Source organism: Panulirus ornatus, chromosome 48 (assembly GCF_036320965.1).
Source record: "Panulirus ornatus isolate Po-2019 chromosome 48, ASM3632096v1, whole genome shotgun sequence".
NCBI lineage: Eukaryota > Metazoa > Arthropoda > Malacostraca > Decapoda > Palinuridae > Panulirus > Panulirus ornatus.
Window position 1 is genome coordinate 28,145,916 of NC_092271.1, and position 27,930 is coordinate 28,173,845.

Consider the following 27,930-nt stretch of genomic DNA (forward strand, 5'->3'; position numbering starts at 1 on the left):
AGTAAAATTCAAGTTGGTAAGTGTTGCTAGGGAGATATGCAGGTACGACTGTGTCAGGTAAGGTGAGATGGGGGCGGGGCGGGGGGAGGCAGACACTTTTGGGCGCTCTTGCGTTGGGGATCCTTGTTAAGACGAAACTCGAAAAGGAAGCAAGACTTAGACATTCACAGCATCGTCTACGTCAGTACGAGGTACGTCTTTATGGTCGTGGAATCTTAGCAGAGGATGTAGTAAGGGAACCTATGACGTAACCCAGAAGGCCGACTTTGGTGTAGAACGTCTCTTGTGTTTTCTAAGTTTGATGAGATGTGCACGAGTGAGTTGCAGAGGATTTATATTTTGGAAACTCCTCGTGGGATTAAGAGAATCTGATTCTGAATAGACGGTACGTGTATTGCTGAGAGACGGTAGTCATGCAATCAGTTGGAGACGCACGCAGGAACACTGGTCACCATGGTAACAGCGGAGGGAGACTGTATTGTTTCGAAACTCTTCGCAGCTTCACCATCGTTTTCAGACAGATTAAACGCTTAACATTTTTGTCAAGTCACTTTGGAGGTTGTTTGAGCTTTTGATTCCTCTACTATTTCACTCATTTCATTTTTTTTTTAGTTTTGGCTTTACCGGACTGATGAACTATGCATCATTGTCCTTCTCTGAGTCATTAAGGAGAGAATATTGACGAGCATGTTGAGCATTTTGTTCTTGGTTTGTCCTGAGTGTCTCACGTGCTTGTGTCTCCTCGTGGCTTTGACAGATGATAGCGTCCCAATAAGGACCTGAGATTAGAATTAACGTGTAATACAGGCTGAGTGGCATCAGGTATTGTGTTATCCATCGGTTCTTTTACACTGTTGGGGAACCGGAAGAATCTCCTTCAGGGATCTATCTTCCTTAGAGACCAAAGGTCTGTGATCCTCAAGGACTAAAGGTCTCTGGTCTACATGGAACAGAGGTCTGTGGTCTTCGTGGACCAGAGATCTGTTGTCTTCAAGGACCAGAGGTCCGTGATCTTCAGTGCTCAGAGGTCCGTGATCTTCAGTGGTCAGAGGTCCGTGATTTTCAGTGCTCAGAGGTCCGTGATCTTCAGTGCTCAGAGGTCCGTGATCTTCAGTGCTCAAGGTCTTTGGTCTTCAGGATGTGTGTAAGTCAGGCGTTGGGAGTATTTATGTTCTCTAAGGTTCAAGAGATGTTGTGTCATGCAGGTACCAGACAGATCTTTTGTTCTCCGTACACTGGGAAGTTATAGTGTTCTTCATGCATTGGGAAAGTCTTGTGCTCTTCATGCATATAGAAAGATCTTGTGAAGGTCTTGTGTTCTTCGGGCCTCGGGAAGGTCTTTTGTGCTGTGAGCGTCGGCAAGATCTCGTGATGTTCGTGAGGCTTCGATAGTGTTTCTTTTGTCCTCGAAAGTTCAGTTCTTCACCCCAACCCTCCCGAAATATGTTCTGCAGTCTTCTGTCCCTTCGTGGTTCTGCACCCGGAACTCTCCAGTCTTCAAGGTTTGGTAGCGTCTGCCATCCTTGCTGGATGTATCGAGGATTTTTTGTTATTTTTTGTTATTTACGATGGTGATGAGCTGTGCGTCTGTTATGTGGTTACGACCTTACTATCAAGCAAACTAAAACGCTGGAACTGCGATCTTGTGGCAGTCAATTCGGGCCCTAGGGGAGCTCTGGGTGGGATGGAGGCCGCGTGACGCGCCGCGGGGTCCTGGGAGCAGGCCAGCCAGCGAAACTGTCGGCCGACTGACCTAGCCAGTCAGGTCGCCATCCTTCTCCCCGCCCACTCGGTCAGGCGGGGTTATCTCAGGTCAGGGCGGAGGGATGTGCTGACCACCTGGGCACGTGCAGCATGGCATGGCAGGCCAGGGGATGGCACACTGGTTGGGTATAAGGTGATGGCGTGTTTACAAATACTTGGTGTCGGTGGCGGTGGGAGCCGGTCACCAAAATAGCACCCGGGCCGCTCCCATTTTGGCTGGAGGGGGGCGTGGGGACCGGCTGCCGTACACCGCTAGAAACATGACCATTACACAACAGCATAATGACCTGCAGGACATTCCTGTCCGATTTCAGGGTGCATAAGGCCTGGCCCAGGTACCCCTGCCTGCTGAAGGTATGGCGGTATGTGTGGGATGAGAGAGAGTCGGGAAATCAGTAATAATGTTGTACATGAGGGCATGAGGAGCGGGGGCCGGCGGGCTGCAGGTATCTGGTAGCCAGAGGTGGTGGGCCGCCATTTACGTGTGTGCAGGCCAGCTGGGCTCTTGGAGAGCAGTCGCCCCGCTGCCCAGTCCGATCCCCCGACAAGGCTAACCTTCCTCCGCTCGGCCCAACACCAAGCCTCCACAAGTGTTACGGTGTGTATTCGGCAATAGAACAAAGCCTGACTAATCTATGAAATAACCTTCGCCGGGGACAGTGCCGGCTCGTCCACTGGAGTATACGTGTGAGTGTTCAGTGTTGCGCGCGGCCATAAGTGTTCCAAGTGCAAGACAGTGTAAGTGTTCGTCTGTGTGATGCAGGAGTGTTCTTCCCTCAGGCCGGCCCCGTCGACACGGTCTGCAGCTCACCGGGCAGCAAGTGTTCCTCCCTCTCAGTCTTGATAGTTGTAGCAGGAGCCTTGTGGTGGTGGGGGGAAGGCGGTGTCCTGGGGTGCCCGCCCGTCGCCTCCTCTGCTCTGGTCATAGTATTGCCTCACCCGCCCCCCGACTACTCCTCACTCCTTTAAACTCTCAAGTCTCACAGGAACGAGGCCCAAAGTCATTAGCTATGTCCCAGAGTGGAAAGACGTTGTCACATCATCAATCTAATACAGAGTCTAATCTCTTACTCCCAAGGATCAAAGTTAGAAATATGTAATTCATGTCTCATTCTGTGTAAATAACACATCTGAAGTATTACCTTCACTAGTCCTTCCCGTGCAGAGTGTACCAGCAAGCCTCATTGCATAATGCAACCTTAAATAAGAAATGATCAATTCTGTAGGTAAAGGAACATGCAAAGTCCTTCCTTCCCAAACCCGGCTCTCGCTATCCGTCTGAACCACAAGTAATAATAGTTCTGTTGCCACTCGAGCCCCTGCTTCGCTCCGTGGCCACGGCATCAACATACTTTTTTCCTCTCTTATTTTCCGGCATTACAAGAAAACCACCTTAAAGATCGTTTGAAGGGAAGAGAGGCCTCCTACAAGTCCGCTGTTTTCACAAAAGAACAACAATTGGCCAAGTCTGATGAGGAGAGAAGGCCGCCTCGTTGTAGCGGGTCCACCAGAGCCGGGCGTTGTGAGGCTCAAGCCGACGCCATCTGGTCCAGGCACAGCGGCAGGAGTGAGAGTGGTCCTGAGTGATGTTACGGGCTGACATCGCTCGTGGCTTTATCAAGTGATGTACTGATCAAGTTCGGCTCATTCAGTGATGGAAAAAGTTATCGTGTCTAACGAGGGTGCAGGAAAGGCGTATCTGTGAGGCCAGTCTTGGTAGTGGGGGCGTTAGGGTAGTTTGTTGAGCCGGTAGTTGAACATGAGAGTTGTAGAAGGAAGACACACACATGCTGTGCAGACTGTACTGACACAGGAAGGAGGCGGTGGTGCTGAAGGACATCCAGAGCTGTACACAACAGTGATATCAAGTGGTGGCGACAGGAAGAGTTGTTTACTTGTGGTGGTGGCGGTGGAAGTAGGGTTGTATATAGTAATGATGGTGGTGGTGGTGAGGACAGACAGGCTTGTATAAACTAGTGGAAGAGGTCAGGACAGGTCGGGTTGTACGGCAGTGTGGGTTTGGACAGGCATGGCTGATAATCAGTGGATGAAAATGCACAGATAAAACATATACAACAAAAGTCAAAGGAGACGGACGTTGGAGGTGGGGGCTCTTAAACAGACAGTCTTTACATAGATTCAAAGAAATTGGTTGATATAAAGTCCACTGATTATCACTCATGGCCACAATGGTTGGGTTTAGGCTGATCCCATAATGAGAGTTCGTATGGGTTCGACGTGGTTTTGGTGCTGAACTGCAACTCATGGACGAGGGATCTTTGGAGGCAGGAGGTGATGGTGGCCGGGAAGGGTGCAGTACCTTCTTCCCGAAGTCTCGAATGAGATTCAGGTGTTGATGTGTTGGTGTAATTAGTGGAGGCAGGTAGAGTTATACTACAAAGTGGTGTTGGTGATGACAGGTAAGATTCTACACAGTACTGTTGGTGGAGACGAAGTTGTACACTTTGGTGGTGATGGAGACAGTACGCAGTGTTGGTGGTGAAAGACGGTCGGAGTTGTAGACTGTAGTGGTGACGGTGGGGACGAGCGGGGCTGTTCAGTGTATCTGTGGTGGTGGTGGTGGTGATCAGTGTATCAGGTAACCTGCACTATGTATAGGGTACGATGCTGGTGCGTCCGCGGTCTGTATCATACACGAGACTCCGTGACGAGCCTGGGCAAGACCTGGACTTCGTGAGATGGTACATTGAGATCGAGTAGTCCAGGACAGTTTGTGTGTCGACCTGAAGGCTCACGAGAGTGGAGGTCTCCTGTGACATGAGATGTATCCTGATTATGACATTATGTATTTATGTACCATATGATTATGTGTTGAGTTAGCAGGAGACTTGTTTTGATAAGACTGGGTACACACACACACACACACACACACACACACACACGCCAAACCTCGTTCAAAACTTCTGGATGTGTTTGTGGAGGTGAACGGTAGATATGTAGCAGTTTCCTGTGTGGCTGTATGTTTGTGTAATTTGTAATTATCTCTATGTGTATACAGTATTGGGGAACAGGGATGTTACCGGACTCCGCCTGCTAGTGATTGCACCGGGAGTGAGAGGACACCTCCGGCGAGGCTGTATCATCGTCAGTGGACAGAAAACAGTATAGTTTTGTCAGGGTTGCCCTCAGTCCAGAGGAGTTGGTCATTTCCTTGCTCTTGTGTTGACTACAGTTACGAACTTAGAGGAACCTTAGAGAAATGGTCCCTGAGATGTACATGATACAGTGCGGGAGGCAGTTCTTCACTCGAGGGGACCATAGATCTTAAAACATTCTGCTGTTGTACAGATTTTCAATCTTGTATACCGTCACAATCCACAGATTCATCTGTTTGTTTATTTTATTTTTTTTTTGTACATATATAATGATCGACAAGGCAGGGACAGAACCTGCCTTCTTCAGGCAAGCCTGAAAGGCTGGCAAATACTTAACAGCTGATCCGTCAACTGTATCTACTCATCAGACGCCGGATTTAGAAAACAATCAATTTTATCATTGATGTTAAATCTTAGAACAGTTTATAGTAGTTCAGGAGCATCATGCTCGAACAGATACAAGTGTAGTTTTGTTCCATTAATCCGTTCTATTTAACAAGGTGATTTATTCATTTAAATTTTAAAATTATAAATGTAATATGGTATTTGCTTCTTACTATTTTGTTTTGACGCTGAGAATATTATTTATATCTTGGCATTTGCTCTGGTATTTTCACTTTCCCATCTGGGCTGGAGTTACTCCCACTTCCTGAACATCCACACAGTATATATTCCTTTCCTAGGCTCTCTGTATGTCTGGTGGTTCCCAAGGGTTAGGATCCACTCCCGTTGTAAAGTTCCTGGATCAACGAAAGCTGTGGTGTGGACGAGACCATCCTGGCTCTTACGTTGAGCATCAAACGTGTGGGATATTTTGTGGTATTATCTCATCCCAGACATGTAGGAAGGTTACACTCTGATGAAATATTTTAGTACCGGATCCCATGACGACATGCGTACGAGTAGTGGACACTGATATGATTGTATTGGTATTTCCGTGTTTTTTGGTCGACATATAATCAGGCCAGAGTGTCGGGACCCTAGCCAGAGTGGGTAGGTGTTACAAGTACTTATATAGGTTGGTGTCGCTAAGGTTCTCTCCTCCACCAGATCTCAAGGGCTCTCCGCCTTAAACAGTTGGAGATTCTGTTGTTATCGCTTGTCTTTCAGTGCCAAGTGATCCTGCCAACTCGTATCATTTTCGCTATGTGGTCATCGAACGAACTGGAATTATATATATATATATATATATATATATATATATATATATATATATATATATATATATATATATATATATATATATACATATATATATACATACACAAAATGGCATTGCGAATTTGGAACAGGTGTCATAGGTCTGGTTTCAGATGTACTACCGTCAGCCAGTGGGTTGGTCTTGCCTCCTTGGTTATTGGTGAACCTGTATGACGAGGGTGACACAGTAAGACTCAGTGTACACAGCAGGGAGAACATCTTGTCGCCAGGCATAACACTTAGTTTGTTTCCTCGCAGAGTACATCGATGTGGTGTGTTGCATTAAGGTGTTCGTGTCCGGCCCATGACCGTCCCGTCGTGTGGTTCGTCACGTGAGGTCATGGGTCTTGGTGGAGTCGCCTTCACTCGGGTGAGACTGAGAACACTATGGCATAATGAGGATGACCCACCGCGCTAGGTCATTCTAGGGATGTTTATGATCCACCACACTATATCATGATAAGGATGATTGTTACCCACCATACTAAGTCATGATATGAATGTATGTTATCTACCACACTGTGTCTTGATTGGTTGTATACAACCCACCACACTGGGTCATAACAGGGATGTATGCGTCTCACCACGGTAGGTGGCACGTTACGTCATCTACTATCTGGGTTGGAGCTCTGGGTATGACCCTCCAGGAACAGTTCTCACAACACGATTGACCACCTGCCTGTGGGAGTGGGTCATACCCACCTGCTTGGCTGTATGGCTGGGTCTGTCTCTTTGGCTAACTATGTCTGTGTATGGCTGGGTCTGGCTGTATGGCTCGTCCTGGTGAGTGTGTAACTGTGTGGAGAGTGTACATCTTGGCCTAGTGAGCTGGGAGCCACCCCAGCCTCACCGTGTACCGTGCCACTGGTTTGCGAATCACTGCTCCACGAAGGAATGTCCTAGATTCTAGCAAGGCACATAACCCCCGTGTGATGTGCTTTATTATGTTGCTTTATTGATTCCGGTGTAAGAATATTTTCCCGTATACATTAATGGTCAAGATTTATCGCGTCAGTACCACGTTGATCGTTGAAGACGTGACGTTACCAGGGTGCGAGGGAAATGTGACCCTCTGGATCATTTCCTCCCATAGCCTGCGTGACTGTATAACATGCGTGACTGTATAGCCTGCGTGACTGTATAACATGCGTGACTGTATAACATGCGTGACTGTATAGCCTGCGTGACTGTATAACATGCGTGACTGTATAACATGCGTGACTGTATAACATGCGTGACTGTATAGCCTGCGTGACTGTATAACATGCGTGACTGTATAACATGCGTGACTGTATAGCCTGCGTGACTGTATAACATGCGTGACTGTATAACATGCGTGACTGTATAGCCTGCGTGACTGTATAACATGCGTGACTGTATAACATGCGTGACTGTATAGCCTGCGTGACTGTATAACATGCGTGACTGTATAACATGCGTGACTGTATAGCCTGCGTGACTGTGTAGCCTGCGAGTGTGTATAACCAGTAAGATGTTATTGCCACCTGGGTAGGTGGGTCGTGGCTGGTGGTGGTGTAGTGGTGTTCCCTGAGGGCGGGCAGGCGCCACTTGCGTTAAATCTGAACATGACCGGCTAAGCAAGGAGCTGGGGAGGGTGCCAACTTCCGCCTCACGCCCCCTCCCTCCTAGCGCCTTGCTCAGTACCATGACCCTGCCGTCCATGGTGCCCAGCCTCACTCATGGTTTCCCCTAACGAGACGAACCATATTGGAGTTGAAGGGCGGTGAGGCAGAGTGGTGAGAGTTGAGTCGGTGGACAGTAGTGAGCAAGTTGATGGGTAGAGTTTGGCAGTGGCAGACATTTGGCAGGGTCCAGGGCTATCAGATAGCAGACTCAGGCTCTCCCAGTGCCCAGTCCGCACCACTTTGCTCCTCATGTGATTCGTCTCGACCTCAGTTATTGGTTTCCTCCACCACAGTCTTGAGCTGGGAATCAGACAGTAGCATCCAAACCCTAAAACAAAACATTTCGTATAGAACAAGAAGGCAGATCGAACCGTGGTTAAGCATCAGGTCTTGCACGAAGCAAGTGTGGCACAGACGAACAGTCTCGAACCCGAAGTGAGCGAGATTCGCTTATTCAACCCGCCAAACCTTGGCAAGGCGTCCGCAGCCGCCGCTGCTCCCACATGCTTATAGGTTCTCCCAGAGGAATGTTGGTTCTATGTTTATCTTGGGAGACGCTCTCGTTTATTATAATGTACGAGTTTCTGGATATTATATACAAGGAACCCATCCTAATCCTCGTCTTGTTGCTCACGAACGAGTGTGTTCTAACTGCTGCATTTTTTTTTTTCGTTTTGATATAAGATTGATTGCATGATTGGCATTTTGTGTGACTGTCTATCATGTTTCACGTACGAGACTTTCCTGTAGTCGACAGTTGCCAGGGTGATGGACCTTGACTGGCCAGGACGGGCAGTGCATGTAGAGCCTCCATCATAATGGCATTTCCTCTGCTTGTGTCCCAAGGTACTGCGCGAGTCAGACCTTACCATGTATACTGAGAGAGTCAGGCGTGGCGGATGTTTGTCATGTCTCGCTCGGTGAGGATGACATGGCTCTATAGGTCTTAGACCCTACCGTTCCTCCGGCAGTAGCACGACCCATGCCCACCACACACACCTGCTCTGGTCTCGTGACGCGGTGAGCTCAGCCTGGTGTCTGCTGGAGGCTGTAGCTTCACATAAAATGGTCACGTCGTCGGGAATTCCTCACTGCTGGTGTGAATAAGGTCGACTACACTGTAGGAGTGATTATGGTGTGTGGCTGAGGGAAAGTGAACGATGAAAGAAACCTCATGTGACGAGCCTACATCACCCCCCCCCCCGCACACACACACACACACACACACACACACACACCCCTGCACCACAATCTTCCTCAAGACGTTTACCTAACCTACCAGTTGAGGACGCGTGATTCCCCCCCCCCCCCCCCCCCCCACACACACACACACACACACACACACTTGTGTCATGACTCCGCTTCCTCACATGATCCCACCCACACATTCCTCTCCCACCCCTCCACGTACACCTACCTGTACCCGACTTTCGAGACTACTTACGTTACGTTACTTCTCCTTCTTCCTCCTCCTCCTCCTCCTCCACCTCCTCCCACCTGGGAGACATTGCTGGCCCGCCAACATACTAGACGCAGCCCACACACTTGCTACACTTTCTTCTGTCAACTTACACCAGGCTGGCCACACCGTCCCCGCCCACGCATGAGCACACACACACACACACCATGCATGCCACACCCCCGCCATGCATGACACCTCCCATCATGCATGACCTGATGCCGTTCCTACCGTAACCATCGCCAACATAAGACTACTTTCACCACCATCGTTCCCACACGTCACTACCACCACTAATACACATGTCACTCTTACATGCCATCATCACCACCACACGACAACACCGTTACCACTGTGAAAACTGTTGCCCGTCACCATATTGTGCATCAGTGTGTGTGTGTGTGTGTGTGTGTGTGTGTGTGTGTGTGTGTGTGTTGTGTGTGTGTGTGTGTGTGTGTGTGTGTGTGTGTGTGTGTGTGTGTGTGTGTTAGAGTCAATTTTCAGTCAACTTTTCAACAGTACTTCGGTAGACTTTCGAGACTCACGTTTGATGCACAAGTTTTCCTGATGAACCTTGAAATTGCTTATAGGTTGGCAGTGGTCCACCACATTCGCTCTCGCCACCCACGCCATCCCGAGACCATTTTAAAACTGGCAGCAGAACGAATGTGAACTGTGGCGACGCTGCCGTGAACACTAGGACGGACGGAGGAGGGGCGCGCGCGGGGACTCAACGTCCCCAGCCGATGCAGAAGGTGGCCGGCCTCTCTTGTGCTTTTGGCCTCGATCTGGATCTGGGGAAGTGTTTCACGAGACGGGTTCAGTCTTTCGAGATTATTCGGCCGCTGGCGAAATAAATCGGTTCCGGATCAGATGAGTCGACCACTGTTAAAGTTTGAATATTATAATTCCATGTTTGTCAGATTGATATAGGAGATCTTCTCACTGTATTGTGTTTTGTGATGTAGGTCTCACTTGCATCAGAGGTGTGTGAGGTAACTCGCTCTCTGACCCGAGGTGTTTCATCAAGGTTTCTGTCCGCCGTCTTTATTCTGGGATTATACACCGTTCTCCTCCTCATCTTGATTCGTTTCATGATATTTGATAGTCTCTGAGGATGGTTTGTGACGAGATGTTCTCGTTCATGACCGGAAAGCTGCAAACTACATTTGTATTTGAAACATCTGAGACGATTCACGAGATGTTTCAGTCTTGAACCCGAGACACCTGCGAGATATATAACTCGAGATGATTCACGAGATGTTGTGTACGGCGACGACGGCCGTTTATTCTTGTCGTTTGAAAACGAGATCAAGATTGGTGGCGGCGCGTCGCTCCGGGCCTCCCCACCACCACCACCTCGTAAGTCATGAAACACTAAACATTTACTGCCTCCACCAGCCAGACACACGTGTGAAGCACTTATCACCTAGCCAGCGTGTCGCATACACTTGTTGCTCAGCAGAGCTCCTATATTCTCCCCACACTGCTCAGCAGAGCACTTATCGTCTCCCCACACTGCTCAGCACTTGTCATACGTTCTGGCACCTGCCATACCTTCACCTCAGCTTCCTCCATAAGGTCTTCACGTCTATTACATGTCATTCACGTCAATTTTTGGATATTTGTGTCAACGTAGGTAGTGTGGCGTTCCTGTCGCTGTACTGATATCGATAGAGGCTGCAACTAAAATACGATAATGACTTTGCCTCAGGATTTTGAAATAGTCAGGGTGCGTTTCTTACATTATTTTCGTATGTAGTTATGGATCCTTGAACACGAACCAGGTTTGGTTGTATTGAGACATTCATTTGAGATAATGAACCGCTAAATTCTGTCGATTTTATTCCTTAAAGATGGTGTATGTCCGTAGGCACGTGGAACCTTGTAGGCGAATCGGGTTTAAATATAATGAGACATTAATTTGAGATACTGAACCACTGGATTGTGTTGATCTTGTTGCTCAGTAGTAAATACTTTGTTTATTGATAGGTTATATTGTTTATCACAAGTACCTTTGGTATGTTTCATTCATATTGCTACCTGATCATCTCCTCACGATTGCCTGCCACACGGGAAATGTGTCTGTCAGGACCCATCATCACGTGTCTGTATTACGAACTCTCTCTCTCTCTCTCTCTCTCTCTCTCTCTCTCTCTCTCTCTCTCTCTCTCTCTCTCTCTCGTCCGTAATGCCATTTCCGGCGTGTTGCTGCCTGTATCGCTGGTGCCAGCAGAGGCTTCACCAAGAGCGCCACTCTGACCAACAGGTATAACTAGTGCCCCCTCAGGGTACAAGTGCCACTCCCACGTACTTGTGAGACTTGCAGGTAGCTGGCATCTAGCAGCGCCCTGGAGTGCCAACACCGTCAGGGGTGGGTCAGAGGGGGGGAGGCAGCCGCCACCACCACCACAGCCACCCCTCCTCCTCCTCCTCCTCCATCCTTAAACACATTCAAATTTTCCAAATAATTTTCATAGCCGGAGGATCATGTCAGTCTGAAAATTCGAAATATTTTCACTAGTTGTGTTGTACAGGATGAGGCGCCCGGGGTACGTTGCCATAACGATCCAGTTGGTCGAGGACGTGTTAAGTTTGGAGGTGCACTGATGCCCTGTGTCATGAATAAAGAGCATCGACCACACTCTTCCTCTCAGATATGTGGGTCGTGGGCCGGACGATGTGAGCAATCAAAGAGGAACGACAGAGCCTGAGGAATGTTATCTTGCGGCTAAAGCTGGAGGTGTTATTGAAGAAGGTACTGGCGAAGTCTGGCGAGCTTTAGCCAGGTGCCTGAGGCGTGACTCACCCCCAGGTGGTCACCCAAGAACCACCAGCCACACAGGCAAGGTTTCCTTCGTCAGTAGGCTTCCCTCTCCACGAACCGTCGTATTGTAATACATGCCGTCGTGTCGGTATTTTTGTTTTCTACATACGAGGATAGCAAGAGTGTAGTGTGGCAACCTTATTTCATTGGTCATAATCATATTGCATTCGCTGGCGAGGAGGTTTGGCAGCCTGTAGGGCACAAGGCCGTCCACAGCCAGCCAACCAGATTGCTCTCTTCTCCCGCCTCCTCGTCCAGTGGGTACAGAGTTATGTCTTATGTTGAAATAGCTCACACAGCTCTGATGCCATGTTGTGAGAGAAGCCCTGGCTCCACGCTGTGTCGTTGTCGACAATTGTTAAACACCAATTTGTCATCTGTTATAACAACTGTTGAAGTTGATGTCTTACGATTGTCTTGATGGCTTCGTCATTATGTTTGTGTTCCTAATCGTTCACCTAGTAAGCGAATACAGGATCGTAGATTGATATTACAGCACCGATTTTCTGACTTGATATTTGCGTTATATAGGCGGTGGTTACAGTCTTGCGGAGGTAACCTAGTATTGTGTCAGGCGTTAAGATCTGTCTTGCCAGTGAAGGCAGTGAGAAGACGTGTTTATTTGTGGTAGCGTATTTTTTTCTTTCTTTTTAAGTGTGAGAGGCGCGCCCGGCCCGGTCTGCCCCGGCCTGACACACGGGAGTGAGGCGCAGCAGCTGGCGGACCCCACACTTGCCTGCTACCTGCTTCCCTCCTCCTTCCTGCCTCACTGTTCCTGCTGCTGCCGACCACCTGTTCCCTGTCACTCAGCGACGCCTTCTCTGCTGGTACGACCTATATTTCCCGTCGGCAACTCCGCATTTGTCTCGGTGTATGAAGAAGCCTCAGTGTACGTGACACTGATTATTTTGCTACTTGCCAAGAAACTTTTTTCATCTTTCCTTGATGTTTACGTTGCCTCCTTGATGTTTATGGAAGGATGATGGTTGCTCTGACGTGTGAACTAGCAAGGTTTATTCTTACCGCATAAGGTCAACACTCAAGCTTGGCAGTTCGGTAACTTGGTTCTGGGCGTGGAGGTGACCTGCTCAGCGACCCAGTATAACTAGAAACTTAATCCATCGTCACCTTTTTGTTTTAGCCGTTGTTTTTCATACTGTAAGGTTGTAATTAGGTCAGTGATCCACTGAGGTGACGGTTTACGGCCGCGCCAGATGGGGGGCGTGGGGGAAGGCAGATTTATTGGTCCAAAATAGTCCCCTGAGTTTTTGTACCACCGTAGCCAAGTTGGTGAACGCGTCTCGCACGATCTTTCCTCGCCCTCGAATCTGGTGCCGTTGTGCCAAGACCAGGAGCCAGTGTACGGCGGGAGGCGCTGTTATGTTACCAGATGGCCTTATTATAGTATCGTGCCGTTACTGGAGAACGAGGAAGGGGTCATTGAATACTCGCTGCTCGGACTGACGATAAATCTTCACTGACATAAATCTGTGTCTGGCATGGCACGGGCAACGCATGCCCCAATCAAGGCCATCTCGGGGGAAAAAAATGTGGAAAAAATATTGAAGTTAATCAGGGTTGTGTTTACAGACGTGGCTTGTGAAGTAGAAAGGTTATGGATGAAGGCGAAAGATGGAAGATAACGGTCAGTCTTCGAGTGGTCGCTTTCCAAACAGGAACTGTGGGAGACGCCAGAGTCGCGTGCCTTAGGTCCAAGCCTTGATGGGAGGGGCCACTTGTAGATAGCTTACGGAAGTCGTGCCCATAATACCTGTTAGAACAGAGGGAACCGGAAGTTCACGTAATGGTTCTCAGATAATATTTCCAGCGTTCTGTCATGTAAGATGATATCAGAATGCAGCCGCTAAAACGTTGTCTGTATCCGACTCTTCCTGTCGACCCGCCGGAGGTGTTCGTTATGTCCACTTTGTACTAGAAACTCCCCAGAAGTGACGGATGGGTTACTTCACCAGGGGATGAGAGCATTTCACTCCCGTGGCGCTTTATCTCAACTGGATATCGGTATCGCCCGTGCGCGTTTGGCTTATTGGCTGTCAGTGTGTGGTGTTATCAACCAGGATCTCGTATACTGCTGACATACAAGTGTATGTGCGGGCGGGTGTGCTGGTGAGAACTCAGAGCAAGTGGTTTGAGTAACGACGGACAATAAACGCGGTTTAATGTGAAGAATATTAATCCTTGCAGACAGAATCATTCGTCTTCATGTGGTGTCAGTATAAGAGCATTTCCCTGGCACTTAATGGTTCATTATTCTAGTTTCTTCGTCGTGGTTACCGACATAAAATTATATTTCATAAACTCAAGGTAAGCATCAGAAACAGCTGGACGTTTAGTGTTTATTATGTAAAGATGAAATGGATGTTTACCAACTGTTTACACAGCTCTCATTGTCTTCATGTCTTGGCAGCAGCGTGGCTCCCGAGCTCCCCCGACATCCTACCAAATTATTTTGGCCTCATTCATCATGGAATGTTGGCTTCTCCAGTGAGTCACATTTTCATAAAAAAAAAGTAAGCGATGTTGTAGGTACAGTGAAGGACCTAGAGATGGCAGTGCTGTGTGAAGTGCCGCAAACATGTTCGAGTATTATTTGTGTTGTCGGGATATTAAGCAAGAGATGACGGTAGCACGGCGAGACATGCCGCCTGATTGATGCTTCAGATAAGGAGGACAGTATTCCTCTATCATGGAGGGTTTGTATGGAGTCTGTGGCAAACGGGAAGCCTGTGAAGGTTGGCGGAGGGGATAACAGTTACTATGTCAAGAAATATATTGATGGTGTTTTGTGCAGGTTGTAAGATCGTGCAGGGATGTGGAGACACTGTTCACAGCAGTGTCTGAAGCGTAAACAGCTGTGTTAGAATCGTAATATACACTCGGACCAGAGAACTTTCTCACTGATTGTTCCCTCAGAATACACGGCACTGAATATAGCAGTTTTTTATATACAGGTATAGATAGTGTTTATGGAATAGATTCGTTGGCTTCGTAGCTTTAGTTCCAAGATACGGAGTTTTTTCAGCACAAAGTCCTATTCTCTCTCACTACCCATAAACTCAGCCATTAGGTCACATAGTACAGTGCCTCAAGACCACAGCAAACATCTAAGACTTTTTGAGACCACTGATGTGTTTGCTCATCCTCTCGCGTTTATAGGTCAGGCGTTCCATTTGCTTCTGGTGGGTACTGTGAAAGGAGGACGTTCTTTGATGTTTGGCCAACTTCTGGATACCAGGGAGTGTGGTGCTTTGGTCTTTGTAAACAATTGTTGATAGAGGACGGATGGTCCGCAGGTGGTGACTACCACCACGACCCAGCCATGGTCACAACCCCAGCTGGTGCACGGGTTGGGATGGTCATTTTAGTGTTTAAGGTTTCAACACTTATCATCTGCTGTGGCGTGAGGCTCCTCTTCTACCCATGCGAAGGAGCCTCGCGAGTGAGGCTACCTTCCCCCAGCACCTGATACAGTAGACTGCCTAACCTCATTAAACATGCTGGCTGCTTAACCCTATTCCATTGCCATGGTCATACGTAAGGTTATATTCCACCAATCCCTGATATAATCAAGACCGTCCGCACTGCTGTCCAACTAGGCTACCTTGCAGAAGTAAGAAGTAGGACATTGCTTGTGTATCACTATAACTTCTGCGGTGTTTGTCATGTCTAGAATGTGACGTTTACATGTGGTGAAGAGTTGCTTGTTCGTGTGGCGTTCATGTGGATCATTTGCGTATAGTGTGGCACTCGTTTGCATGATCTGCACTTTCGTTGTTTACTCCTTAAAACCTGGCAAGATATCTAAGTCGTGACTGAGTTATGTACACGTTTAGGGAATAATAACATTTACGTTGAGTAGCATACGTGGTAATGCCATCAGGAGTGGGTTAGCGTGAGCGGTGTCCATCATGTGACCCCCATCTATCCTGTAGCTGATGATAGGTTAGGTTAAGTTAGGGTAGTCCAGTGGTGTTGTTAGCGATGGTCACAGTGGTATCCGGGGAGCGTGGCTGATGGCACACTGAGCTAGGTTGCGTCGTCCTCTCGTGTTCAACAGAAAATATGTAAGACCTCAGGGCATAAGCCTGACATAACACCACATGCCACCGTCACCAAAGTACGAAGAAAGACAATAAGAAGAACAATGTGAGAGATGTTGGCAGGATAGATTACTGGACATTGCACGATCCGTCCGTCCGTGGTCCAGCATGGCAGCGCCTTGCACGAACACATGGTATTTGATTATCATTTGGTGAGACGGATTGATCATGACTGTCGTAGTCACACATATGTGGGGAATACTACCTTGTGCCACACCCTTGCTCGCCAGCAACTTGTGTGCCATCACCTTTTTGCACTGCAGTGGCCGCCTGCAGGGCTTCACTTGAATTGTTTAATCAAGCGCTGACCTCGAGCTCTTTCGAATGTGGCCAGAGAGCCAAACATTTCTTCTTATTTTATCCACAGTCAGATTATATTTCACGATTCAACTAGTGACGTCCCCTTGACGCCTATGCGATCAGGTGACCTTGACCTGCTTTGTAGAACTGGTCTGGACGACTCCTGCATTGCTTGTGGCCTTGAGTGAGTGTGTGCACCGTGGATATCATTCCCTCAAGATCCACTTCAGGGTAGCGCATCCTGACGAAGGGCTGGACAGTTCGTCAACGATTCCTTGAAACTTTGCATTTGACATTAAATTTTGTGGTGTTCATAAGAAGCAGAAATGTTGACCGCACAGTGGAGTGAGTGGTAGGTTGAGAATATACAATATCTTGAGGCTGGTACGTGATTGAGCTTGTCTCCTAATGTGTACAGAGTTGAAGCTTCACCTAAAACTTATGGAATTGTAATTGATTTTCCAACTTAAACTTTGATGTTCCACTTAGAAATTGCACCAACTGAAGTAAGTCATGGTTCTCTAACCCATTAACGACCGTACAGTGAGGTTCCCAAATGATATTTGCGTAAACTTAAGACAGTGGAAACGATATATATGGGAAATTATTGTGGTGGGAAACGTGTGTAGTCATTCCTTGCATGAAGATATTGATCATGTCCTTGTGATAGACTTGCTCGTCTATCGACCATAAACATTATTCGTAACGGTATTTGCATGGCTGGCTATATTTACCTGTCCTTGACACGTTGCCAGATGCACAGAAAAACAGACACTGGACCACAGGGAATTGCTCCTGAATATTCCTGTTCATTTCTGTGTTCAAGTGACCGCTTGTGGCGGAACGATACCGGAAGACCCAGACTTGTACAACGAGAATATTGAACCTGTATGTTGAAGGTCATGCATGACTCGTGACACGTCCTCTGCTATGGACGGCGCACCATGAAGCATGACGGGCGACTGGCGCTCCTAAATATTACCGGTCATATATTTGGCAGCGTGGCTGAGTCTGCTCGCTGCAGACTCGTGTTTGTGTGGGTCATCACCTCACAGATTACACGTCACCACATTGCTCATGTCATTCATCGATACATTAAACTGAGATGAAAGTAAGAGGATATGTTTTATAAAGTAGATGATAACAAACCTTAGATAGTTTTGTAAATGAAGATGACAGTGTCTGTTGTATTTTTTCGTACGAGTTTTCTAGCTACAGTGAAGACCTTAATTTTGGTGATGGTTATCCATAAGAGAGTGAGGGGTCCTTGGGTACAGCAGGGGAGGTGGTTGATGATGTATAGGGGGTTGAGTTAAGGAGTGGCGAGTTACTAAGCCAGCTAGTAGTACAGCAGGCTGGATGAGGGTAGTACAGTAGTACAACAGGGTGGAGGAGGGTAGTACAGCAGTGTGGGGGAAGGTAGTACAGTAGGACCTGGCGGTGTGTGTGTGTGTGTGTGTGTGTGTGTGTGTGTGTGTGTGTGTGTGTGTGTGTGTGTGTTGGGGGAGGGAGGGGGGGCAGTACAGCAAGGCACGTCAGGGCACCACTGGTATTGGGCTATTTGCAGATGAAGCCCACGTCTGGCTACTGCTGGTGTCCTCTTGGACGGTGGGCTGCTGAGTTGGCTCCTACCCCATCTCCTCTCTCTCTCTCTCTCTCTCTCTCTCTCTCTCTCTCTCTCTCTCTCTCTCTCTCTCTCTCTCTCTCTCTCTCTCGAAGAAAGAATTTCACAGTTCTTAATGAAAATCTTCGAAAAACTCTTGTGAAGTTATGTATATCTGCCAAGTCTGATAAATCAGAAGGTATACGATGAAGAAAAGTGGGAAAACTGGTATTGGGAAAATACTTTACATAACTGAAGACCTGATGGTCCCTGACGTACGTGGTAGAGGACAATAGTGGTGCCCCGAAGATCTGTTTGCATTTCTAATACAGACAGGACAATAAAGCAGATGGCACTAGTCCCTCTGGTACAACAACCAACAGAAAAACATTATGCGGGCCACCATGTACTGCGGGGAGACAACAGGAAGGTGCGAACAAGAAAAATGCCTTACTCTGCTGCTGGGTTCTCATGGCTGGAGGCTCAAACCTAAAAGCAGAAGAAATGATTTGCTGATAACGGGTATCACTGAACTATTTTTCTAGCCTAGTTTTGAAGGTGTTGGTAGTTTTCGCATGAACAACTGGTCGTAATTTATTCCAGTGTTCTACGATCCTACAGCTAAAAATGCGGGTAACTTGCCAGAGGTAGAGATGGCTCATAACATGACCAGCCAGCGTTCTGCTCACAACATGACCAGGAAACGTTCTGCTCACAACATGACCAGCCAGCGTTTTGTAAAAGGCTTCCTTAGTCTCTTGTGTGTGAGTGGTAGAGTTCTCGTGGCAAGGTAGCGCTCCGTCGCACACTCTCGTAGCTTCAGTGAATGCCTTAAGGTCAGAGCCAAGATTAAAGGTAGTGGAAGCTATGCCAGATAAGATCCAGTCGTCTCTGTATGTATTGCCTCAAGTTATTAATGTTAAACAATGTTGTTGGTTCACTCGGCCGTCGTCAGCTTTGCTCGCCTGGTAAGGCTGTCTCAGATAGGCAGTTTCTTTGTGTGGGATTCCAGAAAATCTGTACAATACACGTATCGAACTTGTCCCTCTGATGTATGGAGCGGTGGAAATAACATTGGTCACTGTGAAAGTAATTATCTGATAAGATGATTATGATTCGGGTCATAATTATCTAATTATTGTATTTGATCACAGAATTCTAGAAGTGGTCAAAATTTAGAGCTTTAGATATATATTGTACCCTTGCTTATGGTCTTATGAAAGTATTGTGTGTGTGTGTGTGTGTGTGTGTGTGTGTGTGTGTGTGTGTATGTGTGTGTGTCTAGACATGTAGGAGTAAAGACATGATACACATATACAAGGTAAGACAAGGACAGGGCAACACGGGTGTAAAACTCTCTCCATGCAACATAAATAGTAATCACACACAGAGTTATAAGTGTATGCACATAATATACACATGGTAGGATAATAGTTTTTCTTTATTTTCTATAATCTTCTCTTTTATGGTTAGTTTAAACATGATTTAATCAAGTGTATGGCTCAGAGTGGTGGGAAATACTTCTAAACAAACTTGTTACTGTATGTCATTGTGTATAAATGTTCCGTTGCTCAGTTATGTGTAAAGTTAAGAAGTGTGAACCATCCTCATCATGAATCCAACATGTGACTGACATTTGTCATTTTCCCTACAGATCCCTTGATGCATTATCGACTTTAAAGTTTACTTGGAGAGTGCGAGCCCCGAAACTTGGGGGCAATGGGCGACAACTTTGCCCCGAGCTTTACCCAGAAGCCCAAACTCCGTCAGGAGGATGACGGGAACAAACTTGTCTTCGACTGTCAGCTGTCGGCTTCCCCGGTGCCGGACATCCAGTGGTTCCGCGGGGACATCGCCGTCAAGGAAGACGCCAGGATTAAGATAACGGTTAAGCCAGGCGCGAAACGTAACATCCACGACGTCCAGCTCATCTTGGACGACGTCGAAGAGGAGGATGCCGGGCTCTACAAGGTCAAGGCCAAGAACAAGTTTGGCGAGGTGTCTGCAGCCATCAACCTCAACTTCAGTCGTAAGTATTTATGTTGGGCGTGGGGCTTGACCGTCCTGCCTCCCGGTAGGGTACAGAAGGCGTGCGACGCGTGAGGGGGGGAGGGTTTAAGCGGGGGGCTAGGGATAGATATAGATGATAGGGAGGGGTAGACGTGATGGTGAGGAGGAGGAGGGATGATGTTAGATGAGGGAGGCTTGATGGATAGGTCGGGTAGGCGTGGCCAGGGTACTTAAACGTCTTTAAAAGCGTCAGTCCATCGGTGCTTTCGTGGTATATAGGTACCACTTATATCTTCAAGCGAATCAAGGGTGAAGAATTCTAAGAGAAAATTGGATATAATAACAAATACTTTACAAAACAACACGTGTTAATTAGATTAGGAAATTAATGTTTAAAAAGCCTTATAATCGATTACAATTTGCTTCAGCTTAAGTTGGCCAGGTCAAGTTAGGTGTATCAGACAGACGGTCGGAAACGAGTCGGCTTAGCTACTGTGTGGTGCGAGTAACTCCTGCCACAGGTGTGAGCCCTAGCTAGATACAGGTCAGGTATAATGCTGGAGGGGCGGGTGTACGCTCGCAGTGAACATAGCATAATCCAGAATTATAACCCTATAACTCCTCCCATATCTATGATAGGCGAAAGATCTGAAAGAGAAGAACTCACCATGAGTCTCTGTACCCAGGCAAGGGCTAGGTCTCGTGGGGCAAGACAGTAGTTGAGGGGACGAGAGTAGTCAGGGGTCTATATGGATGAAGCATTGAGACAAAGTAGAATAGGAAAACTTAAAATGATAGGCTTTATTCACCTTTAAATAGAGATCAGTTTAGGTTCTTTTGATATTTATGATAAACTTTAGCTACAAAGTGAACCTTGCATGTCAGTTGACTGTCATGAAGTAGAATAGCTTCCTTCTAGGTAACAGTAGACACTAGATATGTAAGGTAGTGCATGTTATGAGCTCGTGGCCACATTTCTCAAGGGCCTGGCAAGACCTGGTAGCTGTTCCTGGTTAATTAGGCTGAGAGCCAGCGACGGAATGCCACTAGAAATGATGTCCGTCTCGATAACGTCAGGCTGGCCTGGCCTTCCTGCTGATGAAACCGCCAGATTTTCACTTGTTTTCGTTACATTTGGAGTTAATGTGTCAGTATTTTCACTTGTTTTCGTTACATTTGGAGTTAATGTGTCAGTATTTTCACTTGTTTTCGTTACATTTGGAGTTAATGTGGCAGTATTTTCTGTTAATGCGACTTCTTTTGGATTGATGAATATATTTTCAAGATCAACTTCTTTATCATTTCACTTCTTGCGAGAGATGATAACTGCTGACACCTGACCTTCGCCTTGGATGTTGTCATTTGAGTACCTGCACCTACCTTCATATTAACACAGGCTCTGGAAAGTATACTAATAGTAGACCCGTCCGTATATTCCTATTGAGTTTGGTAGGACTGACCAATGGTAGTAACTGGAAGACAATACTCCAAACGTTTTGGACATAATGTTACTGATCACGATACACGAGACAGAACTATTTATTAATGATACGTATTGCATCTCGTGCTGATGTTGCCTATACGAAGCTGACACTAAGAGCTCAGGACACAATAAATGAAGGATTAATGATAGACAGACAATCTGAAACTATGATTACCTCACTAGTATTACCATGGAAACTATGATTACCTCACTAGTATTACCATGGAAACTATGATTACCTCACTAGTATTACCATGGAAATATTAGGTACCCCCAGGAACTGGGTATTTTTAACTCAAACTTTTAACAGAGCTGCCCAGAACCGACTGACAAAGTTGGGTACGCTCGATGTAACTTAGATGAAACTCAAGACAACACAGACAGCCATACTAAAGTGTATTCAAGATAACTAAAGGTCAGCGTAGGAATAACTCTACGGATAACAGTAACCAGAGATAACTACTCAAAAATATCAAAAGCATAACCGCTAGAGAAATGATTACTGAAAGATAACAAAGCCTCAGCTGAAACCAATATAAGGCGAGTCAACAGTAACAAAAGCTAAGCCGAAACTAACCAGACTCCACAGAACCATATAACCAAGGTTCCAACCAGGGCTGACACTAACCAAGCTCAGCACTGCCAGGATAGAGACTGGTTGCCAGGATAACGTGAGATGTGCCACGTTACCCTAACATATAGTGCCAGTGTGGAGTGGCCTCTTGTCCTCCCGCCTTGAGACACAACATGCCACAAAGAACCAGCTGGTGACCCTCCAATCCCTTACCCTCCTCCCCAGAATAGGAAGGTGTATATTTGTATATATACATTCATGTATATACATATGTATTCCTGACCTCTGGGGTTAACTCTTGTCTTCAGGGGTTAACGTCCAGGTTTCCAGGGGGGTTTATTTACTTGGCTTTGTAAGATGATCATCTGGCTGACGCCTGAGAGGAGGTGGTTCTTGCATGTTGGTCTCAAGTGACGGTGAACCAGCCAGCGTATCTGGATGGGTCACGGTGAACCATGGAAAGCTAGGTCCTCATTCTTCTGTATGGTTTTGTTCAACGTTCTGCATTACATTGTTCCAGCTTGTGATTCTCAGGAGGAAGATATTATCGGATGAACAGTGTGATGGGTTTCCGATCCGTTTGACAAGTTTGTAAGAACATTACGAAACCCGAGTTATCGATATTTTCTTGCATATGTTAATTAGGTTTGTCAGATAGAACTCGTTTTTAAAGTAAGTTTGGATTTCTTCAACCAGTGAATGTTTATAGTCGGATAAACATCACTAAATATGATATAATTTTAAAGTGTAAAACACACTTCCTTGTGCACGCCAGGTGACGACCTGAGGCAGGTGCCTCTGCCATATGTCGCCCACTCCCCCACCCGGCATTAAGAGATTCCTCCGCGTACATTCGCAGCCAGAGGAAAGTGTTGCTTATTTTGTCTCCTGGTGATGACTCGGGCCAAACCCGCCTACGCCTGACGGGTACGATTAATTCATTATTTAAGGAAGATCTGAGTGGCTGCCAAAGGCGTGGCTGTGTCGTGCAGATCATACAAGAACTCTGCTCCAGTTCTCGCAGTAAACTGATGATCAAGAACTAGTGAACATTAGGTTCTGTTCCTCGTCTGATATTTTACTGGAAAGCGAATTTCTTATTTCTTTTATGATTTTCTGCAGTTTTCCAGACCGGTCACAATTGTTTCATGATATATAAGACTAATTAGTAATATCAATTTAGTAACAACAAATTAGTAGTGATTGTTTATTTAGAAAATAGCAATAGAAGCTTTGCTTAAATGATATGGTCGATAAGGACGATAAGGCGAAAATTACCGTGTGCTGGTACAAGGGTAAGGAGACTGATGTATAATGTCAACTATAGTGAGAAATCAGTCTCAAGCGCTTGCCAGTTTGGCTTTTTCTTTTAAGTTAGGCATAAGTTGCTCATTTTCTCTGCAAGTTCTCATTCATTCTCCGTCTTTATTCAAGGGAGAACTAAAGTATAGTTGCGTGAACATCCAGATACGTTCGGGATTTTGGGAGAACCTCATTCCTTTTAACAAATACATTGTATCTAAAACAATTGAAACCAGAAATACGTTTAAGAACATTAATTTACTTTTCTTCCCTTACTTTTATTTATTTATTTATTTCATTTATAATTTTATAGCATTTTGGAGTGTAGGTTGTCCCTTTAATATGTTTGTTTGACCAGACGATCTTGACTCCAGACCCACAGTGATGCCTGTACTCTTAGAGGAGACGTGTTGAGACATCGTTCCCGACTGTGGGCTCTCCTTGCTTAATATTTACATTTAAGTTTATTTTTAAGATTCTTTAGGCATTTTCTTTGCAGTTTTATTAAGTTTTAAATCTTAATATCTTGTTGATTTGCTGCACAAGAAGTGAAGATAAGAAAGAGAGACATGTGACATCTTTCTTATATTCAACCATAATAATAATAATAATAATATCTTCTACGGCTTCCAAAAGACGCTTCACAGACCCCACTCTAACGGGACCTGACTATCAGGCTGCCACACCGCCACCCGGCCGCTCACAACTCCTGCAGTAGAGCTGCTCAGGGCACCTCGAGGCCATCCTCAGGCTCCCCCACCACGACAGACTCTCTGACAGACATAGAGCACATGCCAAGGACGCTCGCCTGGAAAATCTTAGCCTTTTATTAACGCTAATCTCTTAGTTCTTATTTTTTGAAGTTTGGTTTCGTTCTTAATCCAACCATTTTCAAAATTCTTTAGTTTTATAAAACAAATAACAATTAACGCAACTCTTGATGGCTTTTGCCGCAATTTCTGCATAAAGGAAGAACTGTATTGGAACGAGATTTTCCAGATAATCCAGCACATGGTAACACAACCGCCAACCCTCCTCTACCTTATCGCATACCACTAACAGCGGTCATTCTACCGCTCCACCCACACCTGATGCCACTGATGACTCGATCCTGACTGTGGGAGTGTCTCTGGAGCCAGCTCCCGCCAGCAGTGATGGACTGCTGAGCACCCTTCCCACACCTGGCACAGTGATGCTCCGATAACACCTCAGCTCGTGTGGTTTCTTGCCTTCCCTGCTGAGGGTAATGGAGTGTAAGCTCTTGATTCAAATGCCTTGTCTTTGATGAGCTGATTCTGTGTGTCTCACTTGTTATTTCGAACCTCAGTTTCTGCCAGCAAGTATGGGAGGGTAGAGTGCCGCCCAGTGCCGGGAGAGAGCCAACACAGTGCCATTTGGTGTTTCACTCTGCTCGAAGGATCACACCTTTTTGCCTCCTGAACCAGCTTCCTTTCTTCCTCTACCACCCAGCCTCTCACATCTTACCTGCCTTACCATGCACTTGACATCGTAATCTCTGTTTACCCAAGTTTTGCTCACACACTCATTCCTGAATGTTGGAGAATTACCACACCAATGTATGTGTGTACACATGCTCACACGAACTACCAAGGTCACCTCGCACTGAACCAGTGTTCGAGGTGCCAAGTTCTTCCTCCTCTAATATTGGGTTATACCTAGATTCTGATCAGCAAACAGTTGGAGTACTTAGACAACTAAATTAAGAACATTAGCATTAGCTATATCTAAGCCAGTGTGGCGTACATGTGTAAGGGGTCACGTGGTTCAGGGGGACAGAACTCCGACTCAGAAACCTAGGATGTGGGTTCGGCTCCCAGTTTGAAGTAGTGCTCCAATTGATACTGGTACAGTTGCCCCTGCGACATCCTAGTTACCCCGGCCCAGGTGACCTTGTGGTTAACCTATCATGGGATGGTGTCATTTGCGGTTGACACCCACCTGAATGGTAGTTCAGTTAACCATGGCCGTATGATAATGAAGTAGACATAGATGATAACGGATACTTAACCTTGGATAATAATTGTTGTCTATCCAACCTGATCCAAGGTAATTGATTTTGGATAATAACTCGAGTTAACCACACCAAAGGTAATCGACTCCACACGATTCTAGTTAATGTGACCCATTAAGATAATGATTCTAGTGACACTAATTGAATGTTAGTTTTGTAGCTGGGAAGAGCTTCTTTGAGAATGCTGCGTTACATCTCTAGTGATCCGTTTTTCATGATTCTATGTAAACTGGCTCAGAATCATGATGATTTTGATTAAGCCGTTGTTCATAATGGAAATCCAAATCCCGTACTATAATCACTTTGTATGGGCCTGGATAATGACAATGCTAGTCATCCTAGCCCAGGATGAATTATTGTGTTAGTTAACCAAGGTCAGGGTAATCATGCTACTTAACTAGGCCGTTAACGACTATCATCGCTAGTTAATAAAGTCATGGATAATTGGGAGGAATTCCAGGGTGTGATATGAGGTGTGTGGCGCGAGAGGCTAGCCGTGTGGGGTATGTGTACAGCAACACAGGTATATCCAACCAACTTAGTCTAACTTAAAGGTATGACCACTCACACCACCCTCACTAAACTACCACTAAACTCAGGTAACCATATCGACCTGTGATGTCCTCCTGTAACATTGTTTCATCAAGAGTTTTGCTCTTCATGATGTTTTACTCTACTTTGATCTCCCCCCAAAAATTGTTCACATTTATACCCTAAATGAAATTGTAGAGACGACTTTGTATAATTAAACAATGAAGATAATTCATGCACAATACTTTCATGTAAATATAAATTAGTATAAAAGATCTGGTCTCAGTCATGCATGGGATCAAAGATTAATTTCGATATATGACAACTCTTTCATGTGTTATACCTGGTAGAAAACATGCAGTTGCCTTTCCTTCATGACATTCTGATTCTGGAAACCTTAAACATCATTAAATATAATTCTCTAAAGCTACATTCGTCACGTATTAACTTGGGCAGCTCCAATCCACTAGTCTCTTTGCCTGGTGAAGGAGGCCGAAGTTGGGACCCTGGCATAAAGCCGGACCCCAACTACAACACATCACTCAACCTGTACTAGAGTTTAACGAGTCACATACTCCTGAGTAGCACTAATGATCATCAGATTACAGTACTTTGGTTTGTACTTGGAGATTCCAGTCAAGGGCAGAGGTCTACATGGAGGCCAGGTCTTAATTGGAATTGTAAGAAGGTTGATGAGGGGCAGAGAAAGTGTTGATAAGGGGGAGAGAGAGAAGAGATGAGGTGAAGTATTTCAAGAATTTTGGAGGAAGTGAAAACCTGTCCAAGCGACTAGTGGTCTGGCGCTGCCTTGATAATTCTGTTGATATCTTACTCCCATACACACACACACACACACACACACACACACACACACACACACACACACACACACACACACACACACAAATTTGTCGTTGATTCCTCTTGAGTCATTTGAAGATGGTAACGGTTGGCCTCTCCAGAGAGCATCACTCAAGCGTGTGTCTTTTTAAGCCTCTGACACTTGAGTGAATCTCGGAGAGGTCAAGACCTTTCTGGCGGAGGTAGAGGACGTTGACCTACTGTGATGGGTCAGCTGTGTGACTGTCTATATAGTATTGTAGATTGTTCTCCATAACACGCCAAGAAAACGAGTTACCATCTTGCAAGTGCTCAGGGAAGCAACACGCCTCAATGAGCATCTTTTTGGAAGCAACTAATTGATTTATACCGTTTTCTTGCAGCCGTAGATGACCCGCCCGAAAGGTAAGGAGAAGCTGAAGTCCAGACCCGGGTAGTTCATTGTAGGGGTTGGTGGCTCGGGCTCCTCCTGTCCAGGTGCTCAGGGCCGCGGGCCGCTGGAACGAGCAAGGCTGGAAGAGGACCGCCACTGTCCCGGGAAGGACAGAGGGAGGATGTTACTCAAAGAGGGAGTCAGTAATGCGAGTCAGAACCAGGAGAACAGCCCAGATCATGGCTGTTCTCGTGTCACCTCATCCGGGTGACAGTCTTCAATGGGGAAACGGTTCGTTCCAGAGGAGAAACACTGAGGACCAGGCTTCTCAGTGGCCACACTCCCTCCCTCGTCCGTCCAGCCTTGCTCGCTCCATCTTGACTGTACCTCTTGCCTTATTTTCATCGGCTGTGTTGCTTTATTTTTCTTTCTTCCTCTCTCTTCCAGCGAACGAACTAGCTGGGGACCAAAAGTAAGTTACTTTGTGTTATTATTATTTTCGTTTTATAACAGATGCATTAATATGCTGCTCTAAACTCCTTAGAATTTTAATAGTTTTACTTAACTCTATTTACTGGTATAACTTTAGTTTATATATATATATATATATATATATATATATATATATATATATATATATATATATATATATATATATATGGGTAGATGCATGGACATGTAGATGTAATTAGACTAAGCATGTGTAGAGGTAAAATCGATATAGCTGGGAATGTTTCCCATATTAGCTA

General features: G+C 46.1%; 1 protein-coding gene across 1 annotated transcript in view; it reads left to right on the forward strand.

The window, feature by feature from the left end:
* The first annotated feature begins 2,204 nt into the window (after positions 1-2,204).
* The window catches only part of bt (projectin protein bent), a 178,750-nt gene continuing 153,024 nt past the window's right edge, over positions 2,205-27,930 (forward strand). The window contains 3 exon segments of the mRNA XM_071690353.1: positions 2,205-2,362; positions 19,691-20,065; positions 27,192-27,213. Coding sequence (XP_071546454.1) covers positions 19,756-20,065; positions 27,192-27,213 — 332 coding nt within the window. The 5' untranslated portion in view covers positions 2,205-2,362; positions 19,691-19,755.